Source organism: Furipterus horrens, unplaced genomic scaffold, assembly GCF_987537825.1.
Source record: "Furipterus horrens unplaced genomic scaffold, mFurHor1.1.pri manual_scaffold_6, whole genome shotgun sequence".
NCBI classification, from domain to species: Eukaryota; Metazoa; Chordata; class Mammalia; order Chiroptera; family Furipteridae; genus Furipterus; species Furipterus horrens.
In genome coordinates this window covers 33,499,810-33,525,202 of record NW_028327176.1, presented here as the reverse complement: position 1 = coordinate 33,525,202, position 25,393 = coordinate 33,499,810, and the positions used below count along the sequence as shown (strand labels likewise).

General features: G+C 35.7%; 1 protein-coding gene across 1 annotated transcript in view; it reads left to right on the top strand.

The window, feature by feature from the left end:
- LOC150005953 (histone H3.3A-like) overlaps positions 1 to 25,073 on the top strand; it is a 52,494-nt gene extending 27,421 nt beyond the window's left edge. Inside the window, exon 2 of the mRNA XM_090280732.1 lies at positions 24,930 to 25,073. Within this exon, the coding sequence (XP_090136858.1) occupies positions 24,930 to 25,073 (144 nt within the window). The remainder of the gene's footprint in view (positions 1 to 24,929) is intronic.
- The last annotated feature ends 320 nt before the right edge of the window (positions 25,074 to 25,393 follow it).

Genomic DNA, 25,393 nt, shown 5'->3' with positions numbered 1-25,393 from the left:
TAATTTCTTAGCTCTAATTACATGATTAATTAACAATTATAGTATATCCCAAATGTGGACAATAAATGGTGATTATAGAAGCAACTTGTAAAGCTTAAAATACTGTATAACATAGATAGTTTATTTTTGTTTATGTTTTTGATATTGCTATTTATTTCTATTATAATGATAATTTCAGAAAAGAAGAATTTTATATGAAATCTCTCAGGGATTTTTCACTACTTTTAACAAGATAAAGTTCAAGCTACCTAATCTTGCAAAAAAATTCACATCTCATTGCTACCTTCTTAATTAACATCTAAGCTCCCCCATTTCCAGGTCTCATGACTATCACTGGGATGCAAAAGGTGTAAGACTGAGACCTGTTTTAGGAGCTCACAGCTTAGTTCCTCAAACCTATTTCTTTATATTTCTCTGGGTGAGTTCTTTTTGCAGACCTGCTGGTCCACAATCTGTTTCTTGACCACTGCCTCCCTCCCATATCTCCTGTTTAAACTCCCTTCTCCCCCTTTTCTGTGCACCTCATAAGACCAGTTGCCTGGCTATCCTGCCTCTCATGACCAGTCTGGTCCTCATCAGTCTCTATTTCTACACTGAAAGACTCAGCTTGCACTTCTTATATGTGAGGCTTGAATATATCATTCTTGTCTCCCAGCTACAGTGTCAGCAATCCCAGGAGCCACCCTGTCTCTTTTATCTTTGCCTCTCCAGCAACAACTGTGAAGACCTGTACTGAACTAATTGTATTTTATTGTGGAAGAAAGCATCAATATATGTTATTCCCCCAACTTGAATATTTTTTACCTGACTTTTCTTTGATTTACTTCTTCTTTCCACTCTCTTGCCCCCAAAGAAAATTCCATTGTGAAATTCCCTCCTGAAATCCCCATTCCATGGAGATATGATTCCAAAGCATGAAGCCAATGATAGGCATACCTTGTGACCAGGAGAATGATAAATCCCTATGCTCTCAAGACTCTCTATCCTTTCCAACTCTTTTTACATCCTCATGCCCAAGAAAGTGATGATACTTGATTAGTACACCAAACTAAATAGAAAGCTGCTTGCTCATGGTTTACCCAGCTACTCCAGGACAGTGGTATTGATATCATAGCACAACTGTTCAGTTTTCAGTACAACCCAGCTCCCTGCACTATGTTATTGTACAGGGCAGTATTGCTTGACACATCCTATACAAATATATTTCTTCCTCCCTGATGCAAGCTATGCAATTACTCCCTTTATGTGAATTCTGGAGATACCAGTATTTAACTTGAGGATATCCTACAATAATGGCTAAAAAAGTTTGTAGATTGTAATCAAATAAACAAAACTTGTCCACATATTGATTCTATTCTTCAACTCTTGGAGCCATTTATTTGAACTCAAACATATGAGCACAAATAAAGCTGGTACTGCCTGAGACCACCACTCTATTTCTCTGGTTCATTGTCCCACATAGCTGATAACAGATAACTCCATGAAAACACCAACACACACTGAATTGACAAATCAAATATGGCCTTGTATAACTGAAAACCAAGTCCTTGGGTGAAAGAGAAGAAGGAATATGAGATGTTAGACTCTGTGTTGGCTACCAGGATGAAAATGCCATCCCAAACTTTTCAGTTTCTATTTTTCCTAAAAGGCAGTTCATCTCATTTTATAAGGGTAAAATATCATTATACAAGTATTGTACAGAATTCATACTCGGTTCAAGGCATTTTTTTAGATCAGAGATGATATCAAATGTAAATATTTGAAAATTGTTTTTCTCTGAAAATTATTAGGTAAATAATGACAAAGATGATAGTACACTTTGTGGATGGGGCATAACCAACTTCAGAATATGGTTTGAGAACTTTGGGAGCTTTCGATGTAGTGAATAGATGATATATGCAGAGATGCAGTAATAGCTAAGAATATAAGGGTAAGTAGGGATGACATAAAGACATATAAGTGGTAAAGGTAAGAAGAAACATTGCATTTTAAGTAAGGAAAATATCATTTATAACCAGAAGTAGTAAGAAACGGTTCTCAGAGAAGTTGAAATTTGACTTGAGCATTGCAGGATGGATATGAAGGGAAAACTCAGAGCTCAGATTAGGTGCAGCAGTCTCTCAGTGAACTTCTCTTGGTACATCATTTATATGATATTCTATCCTCATTTTTACAAATTAGCAAAATAACTACCAGCCCTATGAATGTATCAATACTCACAGATGCTACTTATTTCACAGCACTTGTAATATTGAAATAAACTAAAAATACCTTTCTTATTCTATGAATGTGTATAACCAGTATTACATTTTTTTAATAATTGGAAGCCCTCCATCCACCCAGTGCTATCCGTGATGCTTTACTAAATGTTAATAGAAGCAGCCCTCTGTTGTTTTACTCTCTGAAGACAGCAATTATGAAATTGTCTCCCAGGAATAAGAAACTGTGTTGATACAATGCAGTTGAGATGCATCATCAAAATTTACTTAACAGAGTTAAATTTCCAAAATGTAAAGAACTTGTCGTATTTTTTATTATTTCTCTATACATCACATTTATAACTTTTGTCTTTAGAATGAAAGCACAGTTCATAAATGATTAAAACTTCCAACTGCTTATGAAAATGAAAGAATATTGTGTAGAAAACAAATCACAGTAAAGTAGAACAGACACAAAATTGTTTTTTCTTAGCTATTTAAAAGTGAAATGAAGTCATTTCACACTAGCTACAAAGCCTTCTCTTTTATATACCCTCTCTGTGCCACCCACATGTCCTCTAAATCTAGAATCTGTAAGTTTGTTATATGGTCTTCACAAAAAAGAAAAAAAAATAGTCTTATGCTCTGAAATTTGAATACTGTTTACCTTGTTTGACCTAGGATGCTGGGTCAGTAGTTCTAAAATTATGTCAATAACTACTACCGTTAATACTTAAAGCAGGTCTGACTGTGATTTTAGTGGTATAATATATTCTAAATGACAGAGCTTTTGTCTTTTTATCTATGATATGCTACCTCTTATTGTTATTAGTTGTGCTCTTTAATTTTAGTTAATTACATATAAAATGTTTGAAACATCAATGATGTGCTTCACCTTTTTGTGTTCCTAAATAAATGACCTTGCTCTAATTTGTTCAAGCACACATTTTCCTGATTAGAAAATAAGATTTCTTCAGAAATAATGCAAAGAGAAAAAAAACAAAGTGTCGGTTTTGACATGCAAAAGAAAATTACAGAACAAAGTATCAACCTTCTAAAAATCCCAGTGTAATCATGTATTCATTAAGCAGATAAGACATATAGTATCATGCTCATTCCACTGTGGGTGAGGGTATGGAAGAACCAGAACTCACACACTGCTGGTGAGAATGTAAAATGGTTTAACCTCTTTGGAAAATAGTTTGGCAAGTTCTTAAAAAGTTAAACATATACCCACCATTTATTTTTTTAATATTTTTATTGTATTTTTTCTATTACCATTACTCCCCTTATACCTCCCTTCACCCCACAATCACCACTCTGCTATCCATGTTCATGACCCCTTTTCCTTTTTTCTCATTTCCTTCACCCACAACTCACACACCCATGCCAGCTGTGATCCTGCTCTCTATGAGTCTGTCTCTATTTTGCTTGTTAGTTCAGTTTGTCCATTGGATTCCACATATGAATGAAGACATGGTATTTGTCTTTCTCTGACTGGCTTATGTCACTTAGCATAATGTTCTCCAGGTCCATCCATACTTTTGCAAAGGTTAAAACATTTTTTTTAACAACCAAGTAGTATTCCATTGTATAAATATCCCATAGTTGTCTTATCCACTCATCTATTGATGGACACTAGGTTGTATTGTAAATAATGCTACAGTGAACAGAGGGATACTTAGGTTCTTTTGAATTAGCATTTTGGGTTCCTTTGGATATATCCCCAGAAGTGGGATCACTGGATCAAAAGGTAGATCCATTTAAAGTTTTTTCATATAACCATTTAATCTAGCCATTCCACTCAACTATTTGGTCAAGAGAGGTTAAAGCCTTACTTTGCTACAATGACATACATTCAAATGTTTATGCTGCTTTAATTGTAAGAGACAAAATCTAGAAACAGCCAACATGTACAACAACAAGTAAATAGATGAACATATTATGGTGTAGCCATACAAGGAAATACTACTGAGCAATAACAAGGCATTAACTTTCATTACAGATAATGTGGATGATCTAAAAAAAATTATACCAAAATAACTGTATTAGTCATGGTCCTCCAGAAATATATTATTTTTTAAATGGAGAGATAGGTAGGTAGGGAGGCAGGTAGATAGATAGATGATAGATAGATAGGTAGATAGATAGATAAAGTAGAGTTAAGGAATTGGCTCACAGAATTATGGAAGCTAAAATATGCTAATATCTACTATCTGCAGATTAGAAAAGCTGTAAAGCTAATGGTAGGTCTGAATCTGAAGACCCAAGAACAAGGATCTCCAATATCTGAAGACAGAAGATAGAAGTTCTAGCTAAAAAAGAGAGAGAAAGTGTGAATTCATGCTTTCTCTGCCTTTTTGTTGTACTAGAGCCCTCAGAGGATGATGCCCACCTGCATTGGTGAGGGTGAATCTTGACTCAGTCTACCAATTTAATGCTAATCTCTCCTGGAAAAACCCTCACAGACACATCCAGACATAGTATTTTACCAGCTGTCTAGGCATCCCATTGTAAATACATAAAACTAACCATCGCAGTGACTGAAGAAAACAAAAAAGTCTGCATACTGTTTGTCTCAATTACATTACATTCTGGACAATAAAAGCTAAGATAGAGTGAAAGAGATCAGATCAGTAGTTGCTTTGTGCCAGCAAAATGGCTAGAATGAGTTAAAAATAGTCATGGCAAAACTTGTGGGTAATGGATATGTTCACTATTTTAATATAGTGATAGTTTCATGAGTATATTCATGTATAAAAACTTAGGAGATTATACATTTTATATACATATGTGCTGTTTATTGAATGTCAACTTTATCTGAAAAAACTTTTTTAAAGAGTGGGAAGCACAGTTAATTACTGGCAGAGGTACAAATAGAACCCAGTTCTCTTCTTTTTTTGCACTAATAGGGTATACTGCATGGTTCTGATTTTAAATTAACCTCTTTTCTATATATTGGGTTACTACAGATTGTGATGTTACCAATATTGAGCTCAAAATGTTTTTGCAGAATTAGTTGAAGACAGAACAAAATCTGTATTTCTGTCTTTAAGTGGTAAGCATTTTGCTTGATTAATTGGGTCTAGTCTATTTGATCAGCTAAGATTGCAATAGATCAGTTATTTGATTTGATGGAGTATTTAACTTGTAGGGGAATTTTATACTAAAATGTAGACAGTTGTGGTGTGGCTGCACGAAATAAGTTCATTCCAACTGTAATTAATCAGCAGGTTCAGAATCAATGACAACATAAAAGTCTTTTCTACTGGCCTTCACATCTGTTCCAACAGAGTGTCTTCAGATATGGGAAAATGAGGCTACCTCCTTATATCCTAGGCAGTGTTTTAAAGTCTGTTTATTAACTATTAAAAACATAGTAAATCTAGTGAATTTAGTGCATGAAAATAGCATAATAATTAAAGTCTTACATTATGTAGATCACAGAATTTGTTTAATCTCTTTATTCATCTGTGCACACTGAGACTGAAAGTGTCCTGTGGAGACATCATAAATTGGAATCTATCAAAGAAACCATGTTATGTTAAAAGAACAAAGTTAATTATATGTTCAATTTATCACTTTTTTTGATGCTGTAATGGTTAACATTATTTATTATTTTCTCTTCAAACAGCTTACATGTAAAAGAACCAAAAATTACATGAGAACTTTAAGATAAACATCTTTTTGCTTTTTATTAAAAATTATTGTTCTGCACAAAAGGTGATAGGATTGGGCTCTTTTTATTGTGAAACAAGATTAAAATATATCCCACAGGTTTATTATTATTATTATTTAGGAATATCAGCCCTGTTTCCTAGTATGTGAACGTAAAGCTTTATCTCAGCTTCAGAGTGAATATCAAAATGTTTGATTTGGTTTCTGAATGCAAGACAGTTTCTGGTTGAGAGGACAGAGCCAGCTTCTCTGTGTCAACACAGTGAAGGACATTGTACAAACCAAAATTACTACAGACACTTTCCTGTTAAGTCTTCCAAAAGAATCAAGTGCTTCGCCTCAGGTTCCACATGCCAATTCTGGATCCAATATTACAGAAGAATATTTTTTTCTAAAAATACAGAGGAAAAAACATCCAGTACTTATATATCTATCCTCTCCATCTTGTTAGAGAATTTCTTTTTTTTTAATTCTTGTATTATTATTTATTAATTATTGTATTATTTTCTTTTTTATTGTTTTTCTATTACAGCTGTCCCATATTTTCACCTGATGCTCTTCATTGCCCCACCAACACCCTGCTCCCACAGTCAGTCCCCAACCTGTTGTCCATGTCTATGGGTCATTTATACATGTTCCTTGACTAGGCCCTTCCTTTTCTTTTCCCCCTCCCCTCTTTTCACTGTCAGTCTGTTCCTTGTTTCCATGCCTCTGGTTCTACTTTGCTCATTTGTTTGTTTAGTTCATTAGGTTCCTGTTATAGAAGAGATAATATGGTATTAGTCTTTTGGCACCTGGCTAATTTTACTTAACATAATGCTCTCCAGTTCCATCCATGCCATCGCTTTCTTTCTGCTACATAGTATTCCATTGAGTAAATGTACCACAGTTTTTTGATCTGCCCATTTACTGATGGGTACTTTGGCTGTTTCCAGCACTTGGCCATTGTAAATAGCACTGCTATGAACATAGCGGTGCATAGGTTCTTTTGAATTGTTTCAGGATTCATAGGGTATAATCCCAGCAATGGAATCGCTGTATTAAAAGGGAGTTCCATTTTTAGTTTTTTGAGGAAATTTTATACTCTTTTCCACAGTGGCTGTACCAGTCTGCATTCCCACCAACAGTAGAAATGCAGTAGGATTCTTATTTTCTTCACATCTTTGCCAGCACTTGTTTTTTGGTTTATTAATGATGGCTATTATGACCTGCGTAAGATGGTATCACATTGTGGTTTTAATTTGCCTCTCCCTGATGGCTAGTGTTGTTGAGCATTTTTTTTATATGTCTATGGGCCCTGGCCCTCAGTATGACCTCCTCGGAGAAGTGTCTGTTCAGGTCCTTTGCCCATTTTTTAATAAGATTGGTTGTCTTCCTGGTTTTCAGTTGTATGAGTTCTTTATCTATTTTGGAGATCAAACCCTCACTCTGGGCTTTGTTTGTTGTGTTCCTCTAGTTCTTATAGATGTTGAGTTAGGTTGTTTATTTGAAATTTTTCTATCTTTTTAATATAAGCCTGTGTTGCTATAAACTTCCCTCTCAGGACTGCCTTTGCTGTGTCCCATATGTTTTAAGCTGTTCTGTGTTCATTTTCAGTTTTTTCCAGAAACCTTTTGATTTCTTCCTCGGTATCATTGTTAATCCATTCTTTATTTAATAGAATGTTATTCAATCTCCATCATTATGAATGTTTTTGAGTTTTTTCCTTGAGATTAGCTTCTAGTTTCAAGCCATTGTGATCCAAGAAGATGCTTGATATGATTTCAGTTTTCTTGAATTTGCTGAGACTTGTTTTGTGTCCTACCATGTGGTCTATCTTTGAGAATGTTCCATGTGCATGTGAAAAAAATGTGCATTTTGCTTCTTTGGGATGAAGGGTTCTATCTATATCAATCATGTCCTTTTGATCTAGAGTATTGTTCAATGCCATGACATCCTTGTTGATTCTTAGCTTGGAATATCTATACATTGTTGACCACGGTGTGTTAAAATCCTCTACTATGAATGTGTTATTGTTGATATCTTTATTGAAGTCCTCCAAGATTTTCCTTATATATTTGTGCTCCTGTGTTGGGTTCATATATGTTTACAAGTGTTATATCTTTTTGATGCATTGTTCCCTTAAGTATTATGAAGTATGCTTTGTCTCTTTTTATGGGTTTTGTTTTGAAATCTATTTTGTTGGATATCAGTATGTCTAAGCCAGCTTTTTTTGTTGTTGTTGTTTCCCATGTCCATTTGCTTGGAATATTTTTTTCCAACCCTTCACTTTTAGTCTGTGTAAGCTCTTTTATTCTGAGGTGGGTCTCTTGTAGATAGCATATATGTAGGTCATGTTTTCTTATTCTTTTAAGTACCCTATATATTTTTATTGGCGTAATTAATCCATTTACATTTAAGGTTATTCTTGATAGGTACTTATTCTTTTCCATTTTTTCCCTTTTCCCCTGTGTTCCTTTCTCACTCTCCCTCTTTTTTCTTCATCTTCTTAAAGCAGTCCCTTTAGCATCTCTTATAATGTTGGTTTGGTGGAGATGTATTCTTTTGGCCTTCTTTTGTCTGAAAAACTCCTTACTTCACCTACCATTTTAAATAAGAGCCTTGCTGGGTAGAGTCTTCTTGGTTACAGACCTTTGCTTTTCATTACTTTAAATATTTCTTGCCATTCCATTCTGGCTGGTAGTATTTCTGTTGTGAAATCAGCTGATAGCCTTAATGGAGCTCTGATGTATGTTACTAGCTGTTTCTCCCTCACTGCCTTTATGATTCTCTTTTTGCCTTTGAATTTTGACATTTTAATTATGATGTGTCTTGAAGTGGGCATCTTTAGGTTCATCTTGATTGGGGCCCTCTGTACTTCCTGGACTTATGTGAATTTTTCTCTCATCAAGTCAGTTTTCTGTCATTACTTTTTCAAACATATTTTTTATCCCTTGTTCCTCTTCTTCTCCTTTTGGTTTTCCTATAATATGGATATTATTGTGTTTCACATTGTCCTACAGCTTCCTTAATCTCTCTTCATTCTTTTTCAGTCTTTTCTCATTTTTTTGCTGTGTCTGGGAATTTTTTTCTACCTTGTTCTCTAGCTTGCTGATCTGATCCTCTGCTTCATCTAGCCTGATTTTAATTCATTCTACTCTGTTTATTTCAGCTATCATATCTTTCATTTCCTTCTGGCTCTTATTGATAGTTTCTATGTCCTTTTTCATGCTAGTGTAGCTTCCTTTGATTTTTTTGTAGTTCTCACTGAGCTCATTGAGCATCATTATAGCCATTATTTTGAACTCAGTGTGTGAGAGTTTGTTTGCCTCTATTTCATTTAGCACTCTTTCTGGGGATTCCTTCTTTCCTTTTGATTGGAGATTGTTTCTTTGTCTCCGTATTTTAAGTGACTCCTTTTATTTGTTTCTGCTTCTTAAGTTAGTCTGCTTTGACTCCCTGTATTCACGGTGTGACCTCTGTCATAGAAGGTCTATGGGATTCAGTGGTGAAGGCTCCTTGATCTCCTGAAATTGATGCCTTTGGGATGTCTTTTATGCCATTTATGTGGGCTCTCTGGTTGTAATTGGGTTTTGCTTGTTGTTGGGTCATTCTTTGGTGGGCCCTTCCATCCAGCATGCTGACTGAGTCACTATGCCCACCACATCTTGTATGCTGTTATTTTATGGTTTTGTTTAAGGTGCTTCCATAACAAAACAAAGAAGCCCAGGAAAGAAACCAACACCTGCAAAAATAACCTCCACTCACAATCACACTATCTACAGCAAATGAACTAGTGCTGATAAAGGTCTAAAGAGATTGAGACTATTATAAGAAAGTAAAAATGAATGTGAGAAAACTAATTGAAGTAAAAATGATTTTGAGGGGGTAAAAGGAGAAGCAGTAATACCAGTAGGGAATATGGACAAGGCAATGAGAGAAAAAAAGTAAACTTTACATTATAACTAAAAAAGAGAGAGAAGAAAGTGGAATGAAGTAAAATTTAAGAAATTTATATATATATATATATATATATATATATATATATATATATATATATATAGAGAGAGAGAGAGAGAGAGAGAGAGAGAGAGAGAGAAGAAAAGAAAAAAAAAACTAAATTGGAGAAAAAGATCCACTACAACACTATTGACAACCAATTAGAAAAGACTGATATAGGTGGGATGGGAATAGGAGGGATAAAAAGAAAGAAAGAAACGCCTAAGAGATATCTAGAGGAAAAGGGAGTGATTTGAGATGATAGAGGAGCAGGAATATTAAGATTAAGGAATGAAAACCAGGCTAAGACAGGAGAAAAAAGTAAAATTTAAAACAAAACAAACAAAAGGACAGGTGGAAGGCAAAATGGAGTAGGAGGTTGGAATGGTAAAATTTGAGATTTAAAATACAAAAATAGTGTTGACCTAGGAATACAATTGAAGAAATATAACAACTACTATATCCACATCCAATGGACTAAGATAGATAAAGGTGACAAGAGAATAAGGGCATTTTAAAAATGGGGAAATGAATGTGAGATGACTGGTGACAAGAAAAATGATTTTGAGAGGCTAGAGAGGGGAGAAATAGTTAGAGTGTGGAATGGAAACAAGTCATAGGAAGAGAGAAAATAGAATTTAAGATGAAAATAAGAAGAGAAAATAAGAAGGTAAAATGGAGTAAGAAAAAGGAGAAGCAAGATATGAAATTTGAAATAAACTGTAATAAAAACTGATGACTTAATATGCACAAACTTAAAGAACAATAAATGAATGTTAAAAAGCTCTGCAGAAGAGAAAATAACCAAATCATGAAGAAGATCATGGTGGAATATGTCTCAATAGTATCTAATATTTACTACTTTCTTCTCTTTCTGGATCCACTCCTGGTGTTGTCAGATGGTGTCCCAGTCTGGTCCTAGGCAGCCTGTTTGAGACTACCAGAGACCCAGAGTTGTTAATCTAGTCAATCTGTAATCTGTAGTCAGGCTTAAGGACCACAGAGTAGGGCACAGTAATTCCTGTGGGCAGGTCTATTGCCTCCCCTCAGGCTGATGCCCCTTGGTTTCTGCTGTATGGGGGATGACTCAACATGGGGATCCTATTGGCTGTTCCTTCAGTTCTCTCCCCAAAGCCACCATCCCCAAACTCTCCTCAAGCATCTCTAGTCTACTCTGCCCACCCCCCTTTGCTGGAACCCAGAGTAAATGGCTGCAAATTAAATTTTATGCATTGGCCCTTTAAAAGGCTTTCTGTGACTCCAGCTGTCTCTCCCTGGGAAGCAGAAACTGTGCCACTTTTCACCATTGGATATTACCTGGATTTCTTTCTGGCTCTGATGCTTATGGGTTGGAGAGCCCAGCTTGGGGGTTGGACCCCACACTTCTTAAGAAGAACCCCTTGTCCACTGAAGTTTCCCTCCAGCACTTCAGCTGCCACTGGTGGGAGCCCAGGCAACCCTCTCATGTCTCCTCTGTGCTCTGTACCATCACGCTATGGTGAAACACTTTCTTCTGTCTGTCCATGGTTATAAAGCTTCTCCCCAGCTATTGTTTAATTGGTTATTCTGGATGATTTCTCCACAATTAAGTTGTAATTCCAGAGTGTTACTGGAAGGAGGTTGGTGTAGCTCCCACTTACTCCTCTGCCACCTTGGGTTTACTTGCTATATAGAATATCTTAATTTTTGGATTGTCAAGAGTTCATCTCTAAGCTAGAGATTTGGGATAACTTTTCTGCTAGATTGCTTATACAAGTTTCTCTGAAGAGGAAAGCATGCCATTCTTTAATCCATGTTATAATTATTTTCTTTTTTGGAGAGAGATAAAAGACATGTAGTTTGATTTGCAAATATAAAATGCAAAGATATTTTCTTTGAATTTAAAGATCCCGTTAGCATTTAAAGGTTATTTAAATAATTGCTTTGTGTGACTGTGTGTTTGTCATCTCTCTGCCAAAATAGTCTGTAAGTTACAAGAGGATCTGTTTGTTCATATTGTATTCCTAACCTCTAAGCACATTGCCTGATCCATAGTAGGAGACCCTTAAAAACTTCTTTATTAAAGTGTGAACTAATGAAATTAATGATCAAAATACTTTTTCATTATGGAAGTAGTGGTTTTCCCGGAGATCAATGCCATTGAGACTCTCACCTGTATAGATCCAGAAAGGAGAAATTTTGCTATTGGGAGACTGGTTGTAGATTATTCCTGCCAACCAAAATTTTTAAAAATTATAAAATAATACAAATATTCTTAAAATTTTAACTTATAATTTTATTTTGATATACAAAAAATTCCAGTACAAAAATAAAGTACTCCATATTGGTATGCATATACATTGTGATTTCTCAATTATACATAAGTGAATTATGCATCTGCTTTTGAAAATTCTAGATTTATTTTCTTCTGGAACCCAGAATGAGTTGGAATCACCCATACTGCAACAATTACCATATGTCCTAAATAAATGCAACTCGAATTGAAATTAGCCTAAGCAAAACAGAAGAAGAAAGACAATTCTAAGTCAAGATGATGTGTTTTTAGTTTTCTCTCATATATTATATGTCTAAATTTGACTATTTATGTTAAATTCTGTCACCCTGTAATGCAAAGTCTCCATTGGATTTGGGTTGGAATGGGTACTTTTTTTTTTTTTAACCAGATATCATGGATAGGTCAATGTGCTCAAAAACAACAGGTGGAATTAAGCTAATAATTGAACAAAGAACCAATTTCTAAGAGGCAAAAAAAGAGAGCCTGGGAATTCATTTATCTGAAAGAGCCAGACACCTTGAAAAACCTAGGAATCTAAAAGACAGAGATACGTGAGAATAAGCAGCAGTTTGTCAAGACTAAGTGATTTTATAGGGAAAACAAAAAGATTTGTTTTGGAGATAGGAAAAATACAGTGTGTGGATGGCATTTCAGTTAGCAGAAATACAGGATGAACAATTTAAATAAAAAGAGTATGCTATGGGGGAGAGAAATTAGGGGAAAAGGGGACAACTGTAATTGAAAAACCAAAAAAAAAGAGTATGCTAGCAACACTAGCTCTAGGGGACACTGTGAAACAGATAAAAGTGTCTTAGACCTGTCTTCTCTCTCTGACTTCCATCAGCTCTATCTTGGCTTATTATCCCTATGCATCATTTCTCAGTAAGTGCTTCACGGACCAGAATCTGCTGGGTATTTGTTAAAAATGAAGCTTTCCAAATGCCACTTCTAGCTGACTAAGTGAGGCCCATTGGGGATGAGGTCCAAGAATAAGTGATTTTACAATCTCTAGAAGAGTTGTATCTTCTCTAAAGTTGGGAATTCTTGGATCTAAACCTTCTATGCTGATGCTGGTGTTCTCATCTTGCCTCCATCAAGTAAAATTAGGCTGAACCTTCTTCTGCTACACAGAAATCTCTTGATCAAAATTTTCATTGCTTTGAAAACCAAAAGATCAGAATTCGATATTTAATGCTTTAAAGCAGTGGTTCTCAACCCATGGGTTGTGACCCATTTGGGGGTCGAATGACCCTTTCACAGAGGTCGCCTAAGACCATCGAAAAACACATATATATTACATATTGTTTTTGTGATTAATCACTATGCTTTAGTTATGGTTGGGGGTCACCACAACATGAGGAACTGTATTCAAGGGTCGCAGCATTAGGAAGGTTGAGAACCACTGCCTTAAAGCCTTCTAATATATTAATTGGAAGAGTAAAAGCCTTAGTTTGTTAAAAAAATATCTATGGACAATCCCTCACTCTTTATAGTTTAACCATTCGTATTTCTCTTGGCTAGAATTTGAAGAAGGAAAGTGGCACATTGAGTACCCTATGAAGATATGTTTGTAATAAGATGATTATTTCTGGTGTCCCAGAACACACTGTGTAGGTCGCCACTAACTCTGCCTGTGCAAAGATCTAACCCTGAATTTAGCAGGGCAGGTGTAGTGTTCAAAACACCAAAGGTAAAATAGAACCAGCAGCTTTTCCTTGCAAATGACATACTTTTCTAACTTATACAAGCTGTGGCAAAGACATTCTGTTTAGTTTGTAGCATTTCAGTGCCTTTTGGGAGAAATTTAATTAGACTTTATACATGGCACCCTCAGACTCTTGAAAAACATATGCTATGTACATTATAATATCAATACTGTCACAGAATCTGTGGGGAGTGAAAGCCTTAAGGAATAATACAAATAATAATTAAGAGGAATTTCAGTGATGGACAGATGAAAAAAACCCTTTTCTAGTCTCTGCAAATATAAGGAGGCCTTTACAAAGCACTACAGGAATATAATAACAGCCCTGCCTGAGGTGAGGCAACTACGACAGTGTTTGCATGTCAAGCATTTTGGTTTTTAATTGATGTGGAAGTACCTGAGATAGTCTTCAGATGATGCATCAGCAGGAGGGATGACGCTGTTTTGGGAAAAGTAAAATTATTTCTATAGAATCTCATTTTATAAAGGCATATTGGTGCTGTAGCTCATGTTACTGTACCATAGAGTTTTCCTAATGGAGCAAATAGAAGACTAATCCAGCCTCTAGGGCTATGTGTCTAAACAGCTGATGGGTAATTATTGGGAACTGTTAAGGCATAAGCTAGGAAAAGTGGAGGCTCTAAAGTATAAGTTATAGTTGATCATTGTGATAGAGAAAAGTCCTGTTTTCATTTGCTAAATGGAATGAAAATAGATTCTGAAAAAGGAAAGAGAAATTTATCCACCTAAGTTGTTTTGAGACTCAGGCGGTCCATGTTAAGTTGAGGCTGGGATGATGAAGCAAACTGGGAAAAATAGGATCGAAGACATATTTTAATCTCAATGTTGTCTATGAAGCCTTTCCTGAACCTGCTCTTCCCTGGTGTGTTAGGAACCTTGTCTTTGTTGTCAAAGAAACCTGAGATGCTTCTAATCCTGGATTTGTCACTTTTTGCTGTGGAAATCACTGACATCTCTAAAACTCAGTTTCATTATCTAATGTGGAAGGTAAAAGTACTAGTATAGATGTTGACAAGAATGATCACCAAACACTTGATAATCACTCATAATAATGATTTCAAATTACATAAAGTATTGTATCTTGCAATGTTTATTTTAGACAAGTGTGCATGCACACACAATTTTGAATTTTCCAAAGTCAGAAACTTTATCCCCCCCAGCTTTATTGAGGCACAATTTTACAATTATAAATGTAAGCAGTATATATCAAGGTGTACAATGTGAGAAGGAAAACTCTGATTCCTAAAAACCTCCGCTGCCTTGCGGCATACCTCTTCAGGGGAAAGGCTAAGGGAGTAAACCCCGACAGAAAATCCGGAGCCGGAGTCCCTAAGGCGGTTTGACGTTGTAGTCAACACCGGCAACTCCTGCGGCGCACCTGAAGCCAAGCTGTATTGACTCCGTCTTTCCCTTGGATCCTTCAGCTGCGAAGAGAGGGGGGGTCTGCTGCATGGGCAACAGCAGACCCTGCATATCACCCTGCCCAGGCTCTGTAGCTTCAGCTTCACTGGAGAGGACACTCCAGCGTCATCGCAAGATGTCGATTCAATACGGGAGGAGACAGATACCGTGTCACTCCCGAGTCGGACTGCACAGCCATTCTCGGCGGTGCAGATAGACTCTTTAGAAGCTACACCATCGTCTCTCGAGACGGATGGCTGTTGACGACAATGTGATGGTTTAACATATATGTATACATTATTAAATGATTACCATAATCAAGTTAACACATCTATCACCTCACAGTTACCCTTTTTTATGTGCATGTGGTGATTATACTTAAGATCTGCTCTCTTATCAAATTTCAAGTATACAATACAGTATTTTTAACTCTAATTACCATGCTGTACATTAGGCTATCCAAGCTTGTTCATCTTATAGCTTATCTCTGTATATCCAATCCTCACTCTAGTGCCTAAGATGTAGTTGAAACATTACATGTTTTTGCTGGATATATGGATGAATGGGCTTCCTGAGGTTCTGGGAGGTTCTGTTCCAGTACCTTGGGGGACCCTGAACATGAGTCAGAAGAAGTCAGCCAGATATGTGGGGCATCGGCCTGCTTCCTGCAGAACCCAGACACCAGAGGTTCACATTGATGCTCATACTGCCAAGCCTCTCACCTGCTGTAACTGCAGGTTACACATTGCCCTTGCATGAAGTCTGTTGTTGTGTATTTTGTTTGTTTGTTTGTTTTTTGTTTTTTCCAGATGAGTTTTGATGTTCAAGGTAGGAGAACTCCACTTTCTGAAAATCCAAACAGGTTGGTGGTACAAGGTTATGACTTAGTTGTGGCACTGATTTGCAAAGATACAAGAAAGTAATTTTACTTTAATTGGTCTTAGCATTCTCATACAATACAAAAATGGAGATTTGACTTTCTTTCTAGATATAACACATTTGGGTGAGGCAGGGCAACATGAGAAGCTGGTAAGAGGCCACGCTTTGTAGATAGACATTAAGACTTGGATCTTACCTCTGCAATTTATGGGCTCTGTTATTTTTAATAAATACAGCTTCTTAATGCCTCTATTTACTCATCTGTAAAATAGACAATAAGGGAATGATGTATGCAAATTGCTTAGCACAATTCGTGGCATCAGAAGAGCTTCTCCTGACCTTCTACCTCTCGAAGTTGGTCAAGTGCAGTGGTTAGGTTGCATTGCTTCAGTTGATATATTTGTTGAGAACCCCTGTATAACAGGGACTGTTCTAGGTGGTGGGATAAATCATTGAACAAAACAGACAAAAAGTCTAATCATGGTGAAGCAATTTTAATGATACTTCTTTTCTTTAATATAAAGTAAAAGCATATTTCATAGTTTCCATTGCATCTCAAAACCTACAATCTTATTAAAATAGAAACTTAATTTAGGGTGAAGTCAAAGCAAAATCAAGTATAAATGGTGGTTATAATTTATTGTAAGATGTTAATAAAGTAATTGATTAACTTTCAGAGGGACAAGTTATGTTGAAAATTTTTAAAATTATATGTACAGAAAAACAAAAGAAAAGATGAAGCTATAATTCATATTTATTAAAAAATAAATTACTATTTTTTCTTCAGAAAATTAAAATGAATATATGATTCCTAATATACAAACATATACTCCAACATAAGTTTGGCACTTATAGAGGTCTCTTTGGTTTGAAACTTGAGAAGATTTATGTCTTTTCAAAATTATAAGATCTTTAATAATTTATGTCACAAAATGATTTCTAAATAGCATATATTCATTTATCAAACTTACCCCAACTGTATATCAATGTGCTGCAAACTCCCAAAGAGTAATTTTTAAACTTCTTGGATCAAAAATACCTTACTTTTTTTCTTGAAGAACATTTATTATCCTCTGCATTCAAATAAAATGAGTCAGGTAATAATCCTATCAAATCAACATGTTCTCTGTGCAGGAGAGACTATATATATTAAATGTAGTAAAGCCCTTTGTAATGGGTAAATGTTGTAAAAAGTATTCAGCGAAATGAAAAATAGGGTACTATATTGAAAAGTGTGCATTGGCAAAAGAACAATTGCTTATAAATCTATTTACAGGACATTGGAACCTTAAAGCAGTGTGTTATTGATGCATTTAGCATTTGCCCTTCTTGATGGAAACAGACAGCCATAGCTCATGCCATTCCGTATGTGTGTAACATATAAATGGTGAGCAAAATAAAGGACTGGTTAACAGTCAAGAATGCTCAAGCTGAGCAGTGAAGCGAGGCCAGCAGATGCTTCCTGCCACCACCCTCTCTGATAAACCACCTGAGGCTATCTTTTGAGTTTACAGTTTGTTCTTCAAATGTCTGTTGCTTGACCACAGTGTAAAAGGCACTTATAAGAGCTATGCTGTATGCAATTATACAGCCTGTTCTCAGGAAATGTACAGAACTCTAAAAAGGAGGGATTGAGCAGCATATGGATATTGAGGGGATAGAAAGAAGCATCGTGACCAAAGAGGGTGATGTTAATTCTGACCTGAAATCTGGCAAAATTCCACGAAGATTCTAAGGGTGGCAGAGAGTTAACAAAGGCTGAGGAACAGGAAGCCAAAGAGGCCATTGAGACAGTAGAGAAAGAAGTTGGAAGAAACTTCCAAACATTCACAATGTTTGTGAATAATGCTGGCAGAATAAATGTCAAGAAATGGAAGTGGAGTACAAAAAATAACATATTTCTAGAAGATTTTATAATAAAAATAATTTAGATAAATTACTTCCTAATAATAATTGTGCCCCCCCAAAAAATTTAAAAAAACAAAAAACAAAAAAAAAAAAAAACCAGTGAATGCATTTCCAGTAAGTTAAGAACTTTGGGTTTGTACTTCAAAGATCTGTGTCTGTGTCCTGGTTCTGAGGCTTACTGGTCACACTGCATTGAGCAGCCCATTCATTCTTCTGTGGTGAAGATACACTCACCTGCTCTTACCTCAAATAAGGTTGTTTTGAGGTTGAATCAAATAAGATGTAAATGCTTTCTGGGCCCTTGGGTGGGCTGTATAAATGTAGTGTTTATATAACAGAAGAAAATTAAGTAAAACAAAGATCCAGGATGAGCAGCTACTGCATGTTGAACTTAAAAAAAATCAAATAACTGAAATGAAAGAAAGGCTAAACATTGCTGAAAGCATTATCAATAAAATAGTGATTCTTGTCTCTTTATTCAGAAGCTAATTACAGAAGCTAAAAACATTTCTTGATGGTGGAGAGGGAAATTCCTGTCTACTTGCTAATTTACTGTCATCTGAGCTGTGACCAGAGTTTATCGTGACTATATAGAAGAGGAAATGCAGTAACATGGTTACTAGTCCTCGTTCTGCCATTTAGGGCCTCAATAAACCCTACAGCCTCTTTCTTTCTCTCTCAGTTGTGGATAATAATAGTCAGAGCTGTTGTAAGGGTCAAGAGAGTATCCTTGTGATTTAAAGGAAGGTGGGAATTTCAAGTGTAAAAGAGTTTAAAAGATATTCAACTTCTTTTTTTCTTTCTGATGGCAGAGTGCAGAAGTCTGCTCTCAAAAAGTCTATCCTCCAGTCCAGACTGATTCCTAGTCAATAGGAAACAAAAATGTTCACCAGTTGTCTTGGAGAAAGAAAGGACTTCAACTCTGTGTCTGCCTTTCTATCACAAGGAGCAACAACTCCCACTTAAAAACTATCAGGACTGTGTCACCAGTCTGGGCTCTGGGGAGGCTTCTGAACAGTCAAAATACAAAGATCCCTGTCCTGTGTCAATTGCATTTCACTGTGGTAGAAGGACAACAAGCACTAAGCATAAGTAATTATATACTATATTAGGAAGTATCTAAGTTCTATGGAGAAAAATAAAGCAGGGCAAGGGGAAGACAAAAATGTGACAGATATTGGATCAAAGATTTGAAGGACATGGGGAAGCAAGCAATGCAACTAGCTGGGAGAAGAATAAACCAGACAGAGGACAGTCGGTGAAAGGTGGTGATCTAGGGAACTGTCTGGATTTCTTAAACAATGGGCGGATGGTTGTGGCTGGAGCTCAATGGGCAGCCTGGAGTGGTACTGAAGATGAGCTCACAGCAAGGGCCGGGTCAGATTGAATAGAGTGATAGATCATTCTAAGGACTTTAGCTCATGTTCTGTGAGAGACAGGAAGCCAAGGAAGGGATAGTTGTTATTTTTTATGTTTCTGAAGAGTTTTTAATGAGATGGGAAAATGCCTATGCCATTTGTAATGAATAAAGCAAGATAAAAACCAACATAAAATATTAATAGTGTTTATTTCTGGATGGTTATTGGTACTTTCTCTTCCATTTAATTGCTTTATTTTCCAAAGCATAAAAAAGAACAGATGCTCTAAAATAGCCTTATTTTTGTAAACCAATGAATTCATTTTAATTTCAATGGTGGCATATCTTATAATGAGGATATTTTATCTCAAGTGTAAGTGATATAATATTCTAGCTGAGAGTTCTATTTTATAGGGTTTTGTTTGTTTGCTTGTTTGTTTGTTTTCTTGGTTGGGGGATGGGGAGTGGTGTTATTGTTTTCTTTTTTCTTTTTTTTTTTCTTGGTAGGCTGCTATTTTGCTTGAGTAGACCCTGAGATTGGGTAAGATGGTGGGGACTTGGGGATAGTGGGTAGGTTGTCCAAGTCATGAATGGTGATGGATTCATGCAGCACAGACAGAACTCCTGTCATGTCAGTTATGCACAGTCAGGAAAAGCAGGATAGGCTACTGAGTATGTTTGTTTAATCATGCTTTTCTATACAAAGTAAATATTTACTTCGATGATAAATTAATTTTATTTTTCACTTATACAGATGTTTTGCATGGAGCTAAACAAAGTACATTGGAGAAACTTGAAACTTCCAGAACTTTATAATCTCCTGTTTCCAGAAGTAGTTAATTATTTATTTTGTTCTTACCTTTTGACTTAATCAGAGTGTCTTCGTGACTTCTGGCTGCAACTGTTCTAGTATAGATTGATCCACTCTTTAGAATATAGGTGTCACTTACTCTTTTTTATTAATTTATTTTAAATATAGTTGAGATGCAATATTATATTAGCTTCAGGCATATAATATAGTGACTAGAATTTTTTATGCCTTACAAAGTGATCACCATAATAATTATAGTACCATCAGGCATCATGCATAATTATTATAATATTATTGACTATATTCCCTGTGATGTACTTTATATCCCTGTCACTGTTTTTACAACTGGAAATCTGATTGACACCTGTTTTGCATCTAACTCAAAAGGCTACTTAATTTCTCATTTTGGTGGGGTCAGGTAGAGTTGAGCCAAAAGTGACATAATAAGACTTTAAGTTTTAAAAGAATCACCTTGCTTTCTTGGGGGTGGAGGAGTGGAGGGAGGGTAGACTCAGGGACACTGGTTTGGGGATTATTACAGAAGAGAGATGTCAAATGAGGTTTGCAGCAGAGAAACTAATGAAAAGTGGTTAAAATTTGGATGTATTTTGATGATAGAGCTGACAGATTAGTAATGATTTTACCAAACCTTTCTGAAGTCTAGCAGTCAGTATCTCCCTATTTCTTTGTATCAGTAATTAGATTAAAAATTAGTTTAAGTTTGATTTTACCACATTTATATGTCAGTTTACCATTAAATTGGCCTAAATATTTCTTTCCCTCCTTCTCCTTCCTTATCTCCTTCTCTTGAGTATTTTTTCTTGTATAGACATGTAATATAAAAAATAAGATTTACACTACTACAAAACTAAAATAATATACTTCAGCTATATTTACGTAGTGGATATGATGCCCTAGCTTTCTATCCTCCTTTTTTTATTTTCCCTGCCCTCCTAACACAAACACAAACTCTAAAAAACAAGGTAAAGTATTCCCCATTCACAAATATTTTGTTCCCAACAAGATGCCAAGTTGCAGCTATTAAAGTAAGTCACACCAGTGAAGCTTTTTAGCAATTAGCAAAAATTGTTCAGTTTAATTTAAATGACATTTTGCATCCAAATAAGCACTGTGCCCTTATCAGGCTAGAATGGCACAACTTGTATTCATTTTTCTAAATACATCCTGATAGAAGATCATATATGTTCATCCCTAAGTTGTAGGCTAGAATAAATCTGGGTTCTGCAGACAATGTCCTAGGAACATGGGAAGAGTTGTTTGGAGAATAAATAAAAATACATCAAGTGAAGTCCTTCCAAGTCTTTACTAATGCCTGAAAAAATATATATTTTGTTGTTGTTGTCTTCTAACCTCTAGAAGGGAAAAGAGAAGGAAAAATAAGAGTGAGATAGAGAACTATATATTTTCCCAATACTTGCTGCTTTCCAGAAGAAAAATATGGACAGACTTATCAGTCCAACTTACCACTCAATTGTATTCATTATATTGCTTTTCTTAAATTGACCAAGCCACCACACATTGAACAATCCAAGTTTTCCAAACATTTTTTTTTTTTTTATAACAAAATCTGACATGTTTTACCCAGGTTACAAAAGACTTCAGTTAATTTGATCTTTTAAAAAACCTTTTGTTTCTTGCTTTGTTCTCCTTTTCTCTACATGTTCACTTGGTTGCACAGTGTGAAATGGATAATAATTTTGTTTAAACATCATTTGAACCTTTGTGTGGAGTCATCCTATTGGCTACTGATTAGATAAGAAGATGAAAAATCCCCAAGGGAAGAAAGGGAGGAGGAGATAGTATCATTCTACTTGTGTGCCTCAGGTGCAGTCATCATGTCACAAAAGAAAAAATAAAAAAATAAATTAAATAAACTAGGGAGGCAGAGAAGATAGTAATAACATCTGTGTTTTAAAATCGAAAGCATTTCCAACCAGATTAATCCTACACTAACCACGAGGCAGTAGGAGAGCAGGAAAGTCTCATGTGGTCAATATATTTACTTAGAATCAAAGTGATTCTACTGTACTACTCCTTTGACTAATTACATGTTAAATCAAGGTAAACTTGAACTGCTCTATATTATTTATGTGTAAATTTAGAACTCCTCTTCCCTGCCTCTTTTTTATTTTTATTTTTATTTTTACCTCTTTTTAAAATAAAAATGTGACCTCAGGAACTTCATGGAGACAGATTGAGATTGAGCCATAAACTTAAGGCATTTTGATGTAGGAGTTAATTACATATATGGTGGAGTTAACATGATCCATGTAGATAAGGAAATGGGCATAGAGGAAAAAGGGGACATTAAAAAATTAAAGAACTTTAAAAAGAAGAAGAATTCTAAAAAAGAAAAGAGAAAAAAAGACAAAAATGAGAGATGGTCGGCATCATAAGCTATCAGGGAAATGCAGATTAAAACCATAATAACACAGACACTGAGATGGCTAGAATAAAAAAACAAGACAGATAATAACAAATGTTGGTAGAGATAAGGAGAAATTGGAACCTTCAGACATTGCTGGTGGTAATGTAAAACTTTGGAAATCTGTTTGGCAGTTTCTTAATATGTTAAACATAGATTTTAACATATGACTTAGCAATTCCATCCTTAGGTACCTACCCAAGAGTAATGAAAACATGTCCACACAAAAATGCGTACATAGATATTCATAGCATAGCACTGTCACCCATAACAGCAAGAAGTAGAAACAATTCAAATGTCTAATCAACTGGTGGATAGCTAAGCAAAATGTGGTATACCCATTCAATGAAATATTGAGTTCCACATGCTACATGCTACAACATGGATGAGCCTCAAAAAAACATTATGCTAAGTGGAAGAAGTCAGACACAAAAGGCAACACATCATATAATTCCAATTTAACTGTCCATGAAAGGCAAATCTATAGAGACAGAAAGATCAGTGGTTGCCTAGGTTATCCTGAGAATGAGAATGAAGAATTACTGCAAATGGGCACAAAGCTTCTTTTTTGGTACCATGGAAATGTAAAACTGCGTTGTGATGATGGTTGCACAACATTCTAAATTTACCAAAATTCTTTGAATTGAACACTTAAGATGGGTGAATTTAAGATGTGTAAACCATCCTTCAAAAAAAATTATTAAACATTTTTAAAGGAATAAATGAGGCGAAGCCATGAATACAGAGATTTGAAGGTCAAAGAAAGCAATGTTTCGATGAAGGGTGGGAATGATCAGAGGTGTCAGTTGCAGAAGAGAAATGTGATTTTATGGGGAAGCCAGTCTGCTGATGGCCCAGCCTGCAAGTGTCTGCAGGAAAACCCTCCATACCTCCAGGCTACCATGCCTGCCCTGCGGCCATAGAGCAGTTTATAAAGACCCTACAGTAAGCCCTAGCCAGGTAGCTCAGTTGCCTAGAGCCTCATCCTGATATGCCAAGGCTGTGGGTTTAGTCCACAGGCAGGGGACATGAAAGAGTCAACTGGTAATACATAAAAAAGTAGAACACCAAATTAATGTTTCTCTTTTTCCCTTCTTCTCTCCCTCAAAAAAAAATTTTTTTTAAATTAAAAAGACCCTACAGTAATGTGCTCATTCAAATAGGGTTCATTATGAATAGAATGTTAGGGGTTGTTGTTTTTTCAATGCAATTATGGGTAGGCTATTGTTGTTCAGTGCTTATTTTAACAGGAGCTAATTAGGACCAGAAAATTGTCCTTGTTTATTATAGTCCTAAAGACCCAGTACAAGCTGTACTAATCCTATCATTGTGAGTGATAGAAAAAATAGAGAGGGTAGGGTTGGAGGAAAGGGAGGAATTGAAGAGAACATGTTCTGTCCTTTATATATATATATATTTTTCACTTAGAAAAGCTGCTAAGGATAGAATCTATGTAGGAGAGAATTACTATGCACATGCACAACACATAGATTGCTCATTTATAATGAGTTAAAAAAAATAAGCCTAATAATAAAATTACTCAGAATTACTCATTTTCCCTTACAATCTAATTCTCAGGACTTTATAATGTTTTGAGGTCATAGTTATGGATATCAATTAGTTTCTTACCAGTTATTGAAAGAATCTGTTGTTGAAAGAATAGTCTCAGTGCCAGGCAATACATTTTACTGTAATCTAACTTACAAGATACCAGAAACCATAGAAAAATAGGTTCTTATCATGTAGTTTTCCAAACTTAAAATCGATTCCAAAGTATTGGCTAAAATTACTTGCCTATTATTTATTTTTATCCTTTTTTCATCTTCAAGTATTCAGAATCTTAAATCTTGAAGCTAGGTGGTGCTAAAGATAACTTTGTACTTCTTGAGTGATATTTTTGGTTTATAAGTCAGCAGGTAATTAAGAACACAGTAAGGGGTTTTTAAAATAGACTATGAGAGACTGCTTTCCTGTTTGTTGGTTTGTTTTTATAGGTTGTATTAGCAAGTGTTTTATCACCCAAATTACAGCGAGGTACAAAGAACAATCCTAAGTTTATTGTCTGGCATTTGGAAAGGCTCCTGTTTTTCTGCTTGTTTGGGTGTGCACATAACGAGCTCACAGAGCGTTTGTTCTCCTGACCTCTGGAATGAAAAGCAACCTGACATTAAAGATGAGGGTGAAATACTGGGTTGCTGCCGATAGGTCTCTTGGTGTGCTTGCTGTCACATTAATTGTTTGGAAGCATTTTTATTCGACGTTTAAATTTCAGAGCAGGTTCTTAGAGGGTGCAGGGGAAGAGAGCAGAGAAGTGGAAAGTGAATCATCCTTGGAGAACTGTGCTGACATCTCTGCAGAAACAATGAGCTGCGTTCTCACAGGATGTCAGGAGCCGTACACTGCTCGCTCTGACTGAAACCATATTTGATCACTTATCTAAAGGTAATGACAAGGAGGTCTGGCATCACAAAGCAGGGGGCTCACACTTGGAATCTTTTTTTGTAATGGAACCACTTTTCTAACTACCTTACAACAGCTTAAATAAAGTTCAGTACAGTATTATCACAGTAGCCAATGTTGTATCCAAACAGCCAGAGGACAGTGCACAGTTGAGACAGTTCTTCAAATTTCTCCTGATGAAAGCTTTCCTGATTGGAATTGGTCAAACCAGGAGACAGAAATAGCTGGAAAATAAATATAAATGCCACCAGTGTCCACTTTATTTTAATCTGGATT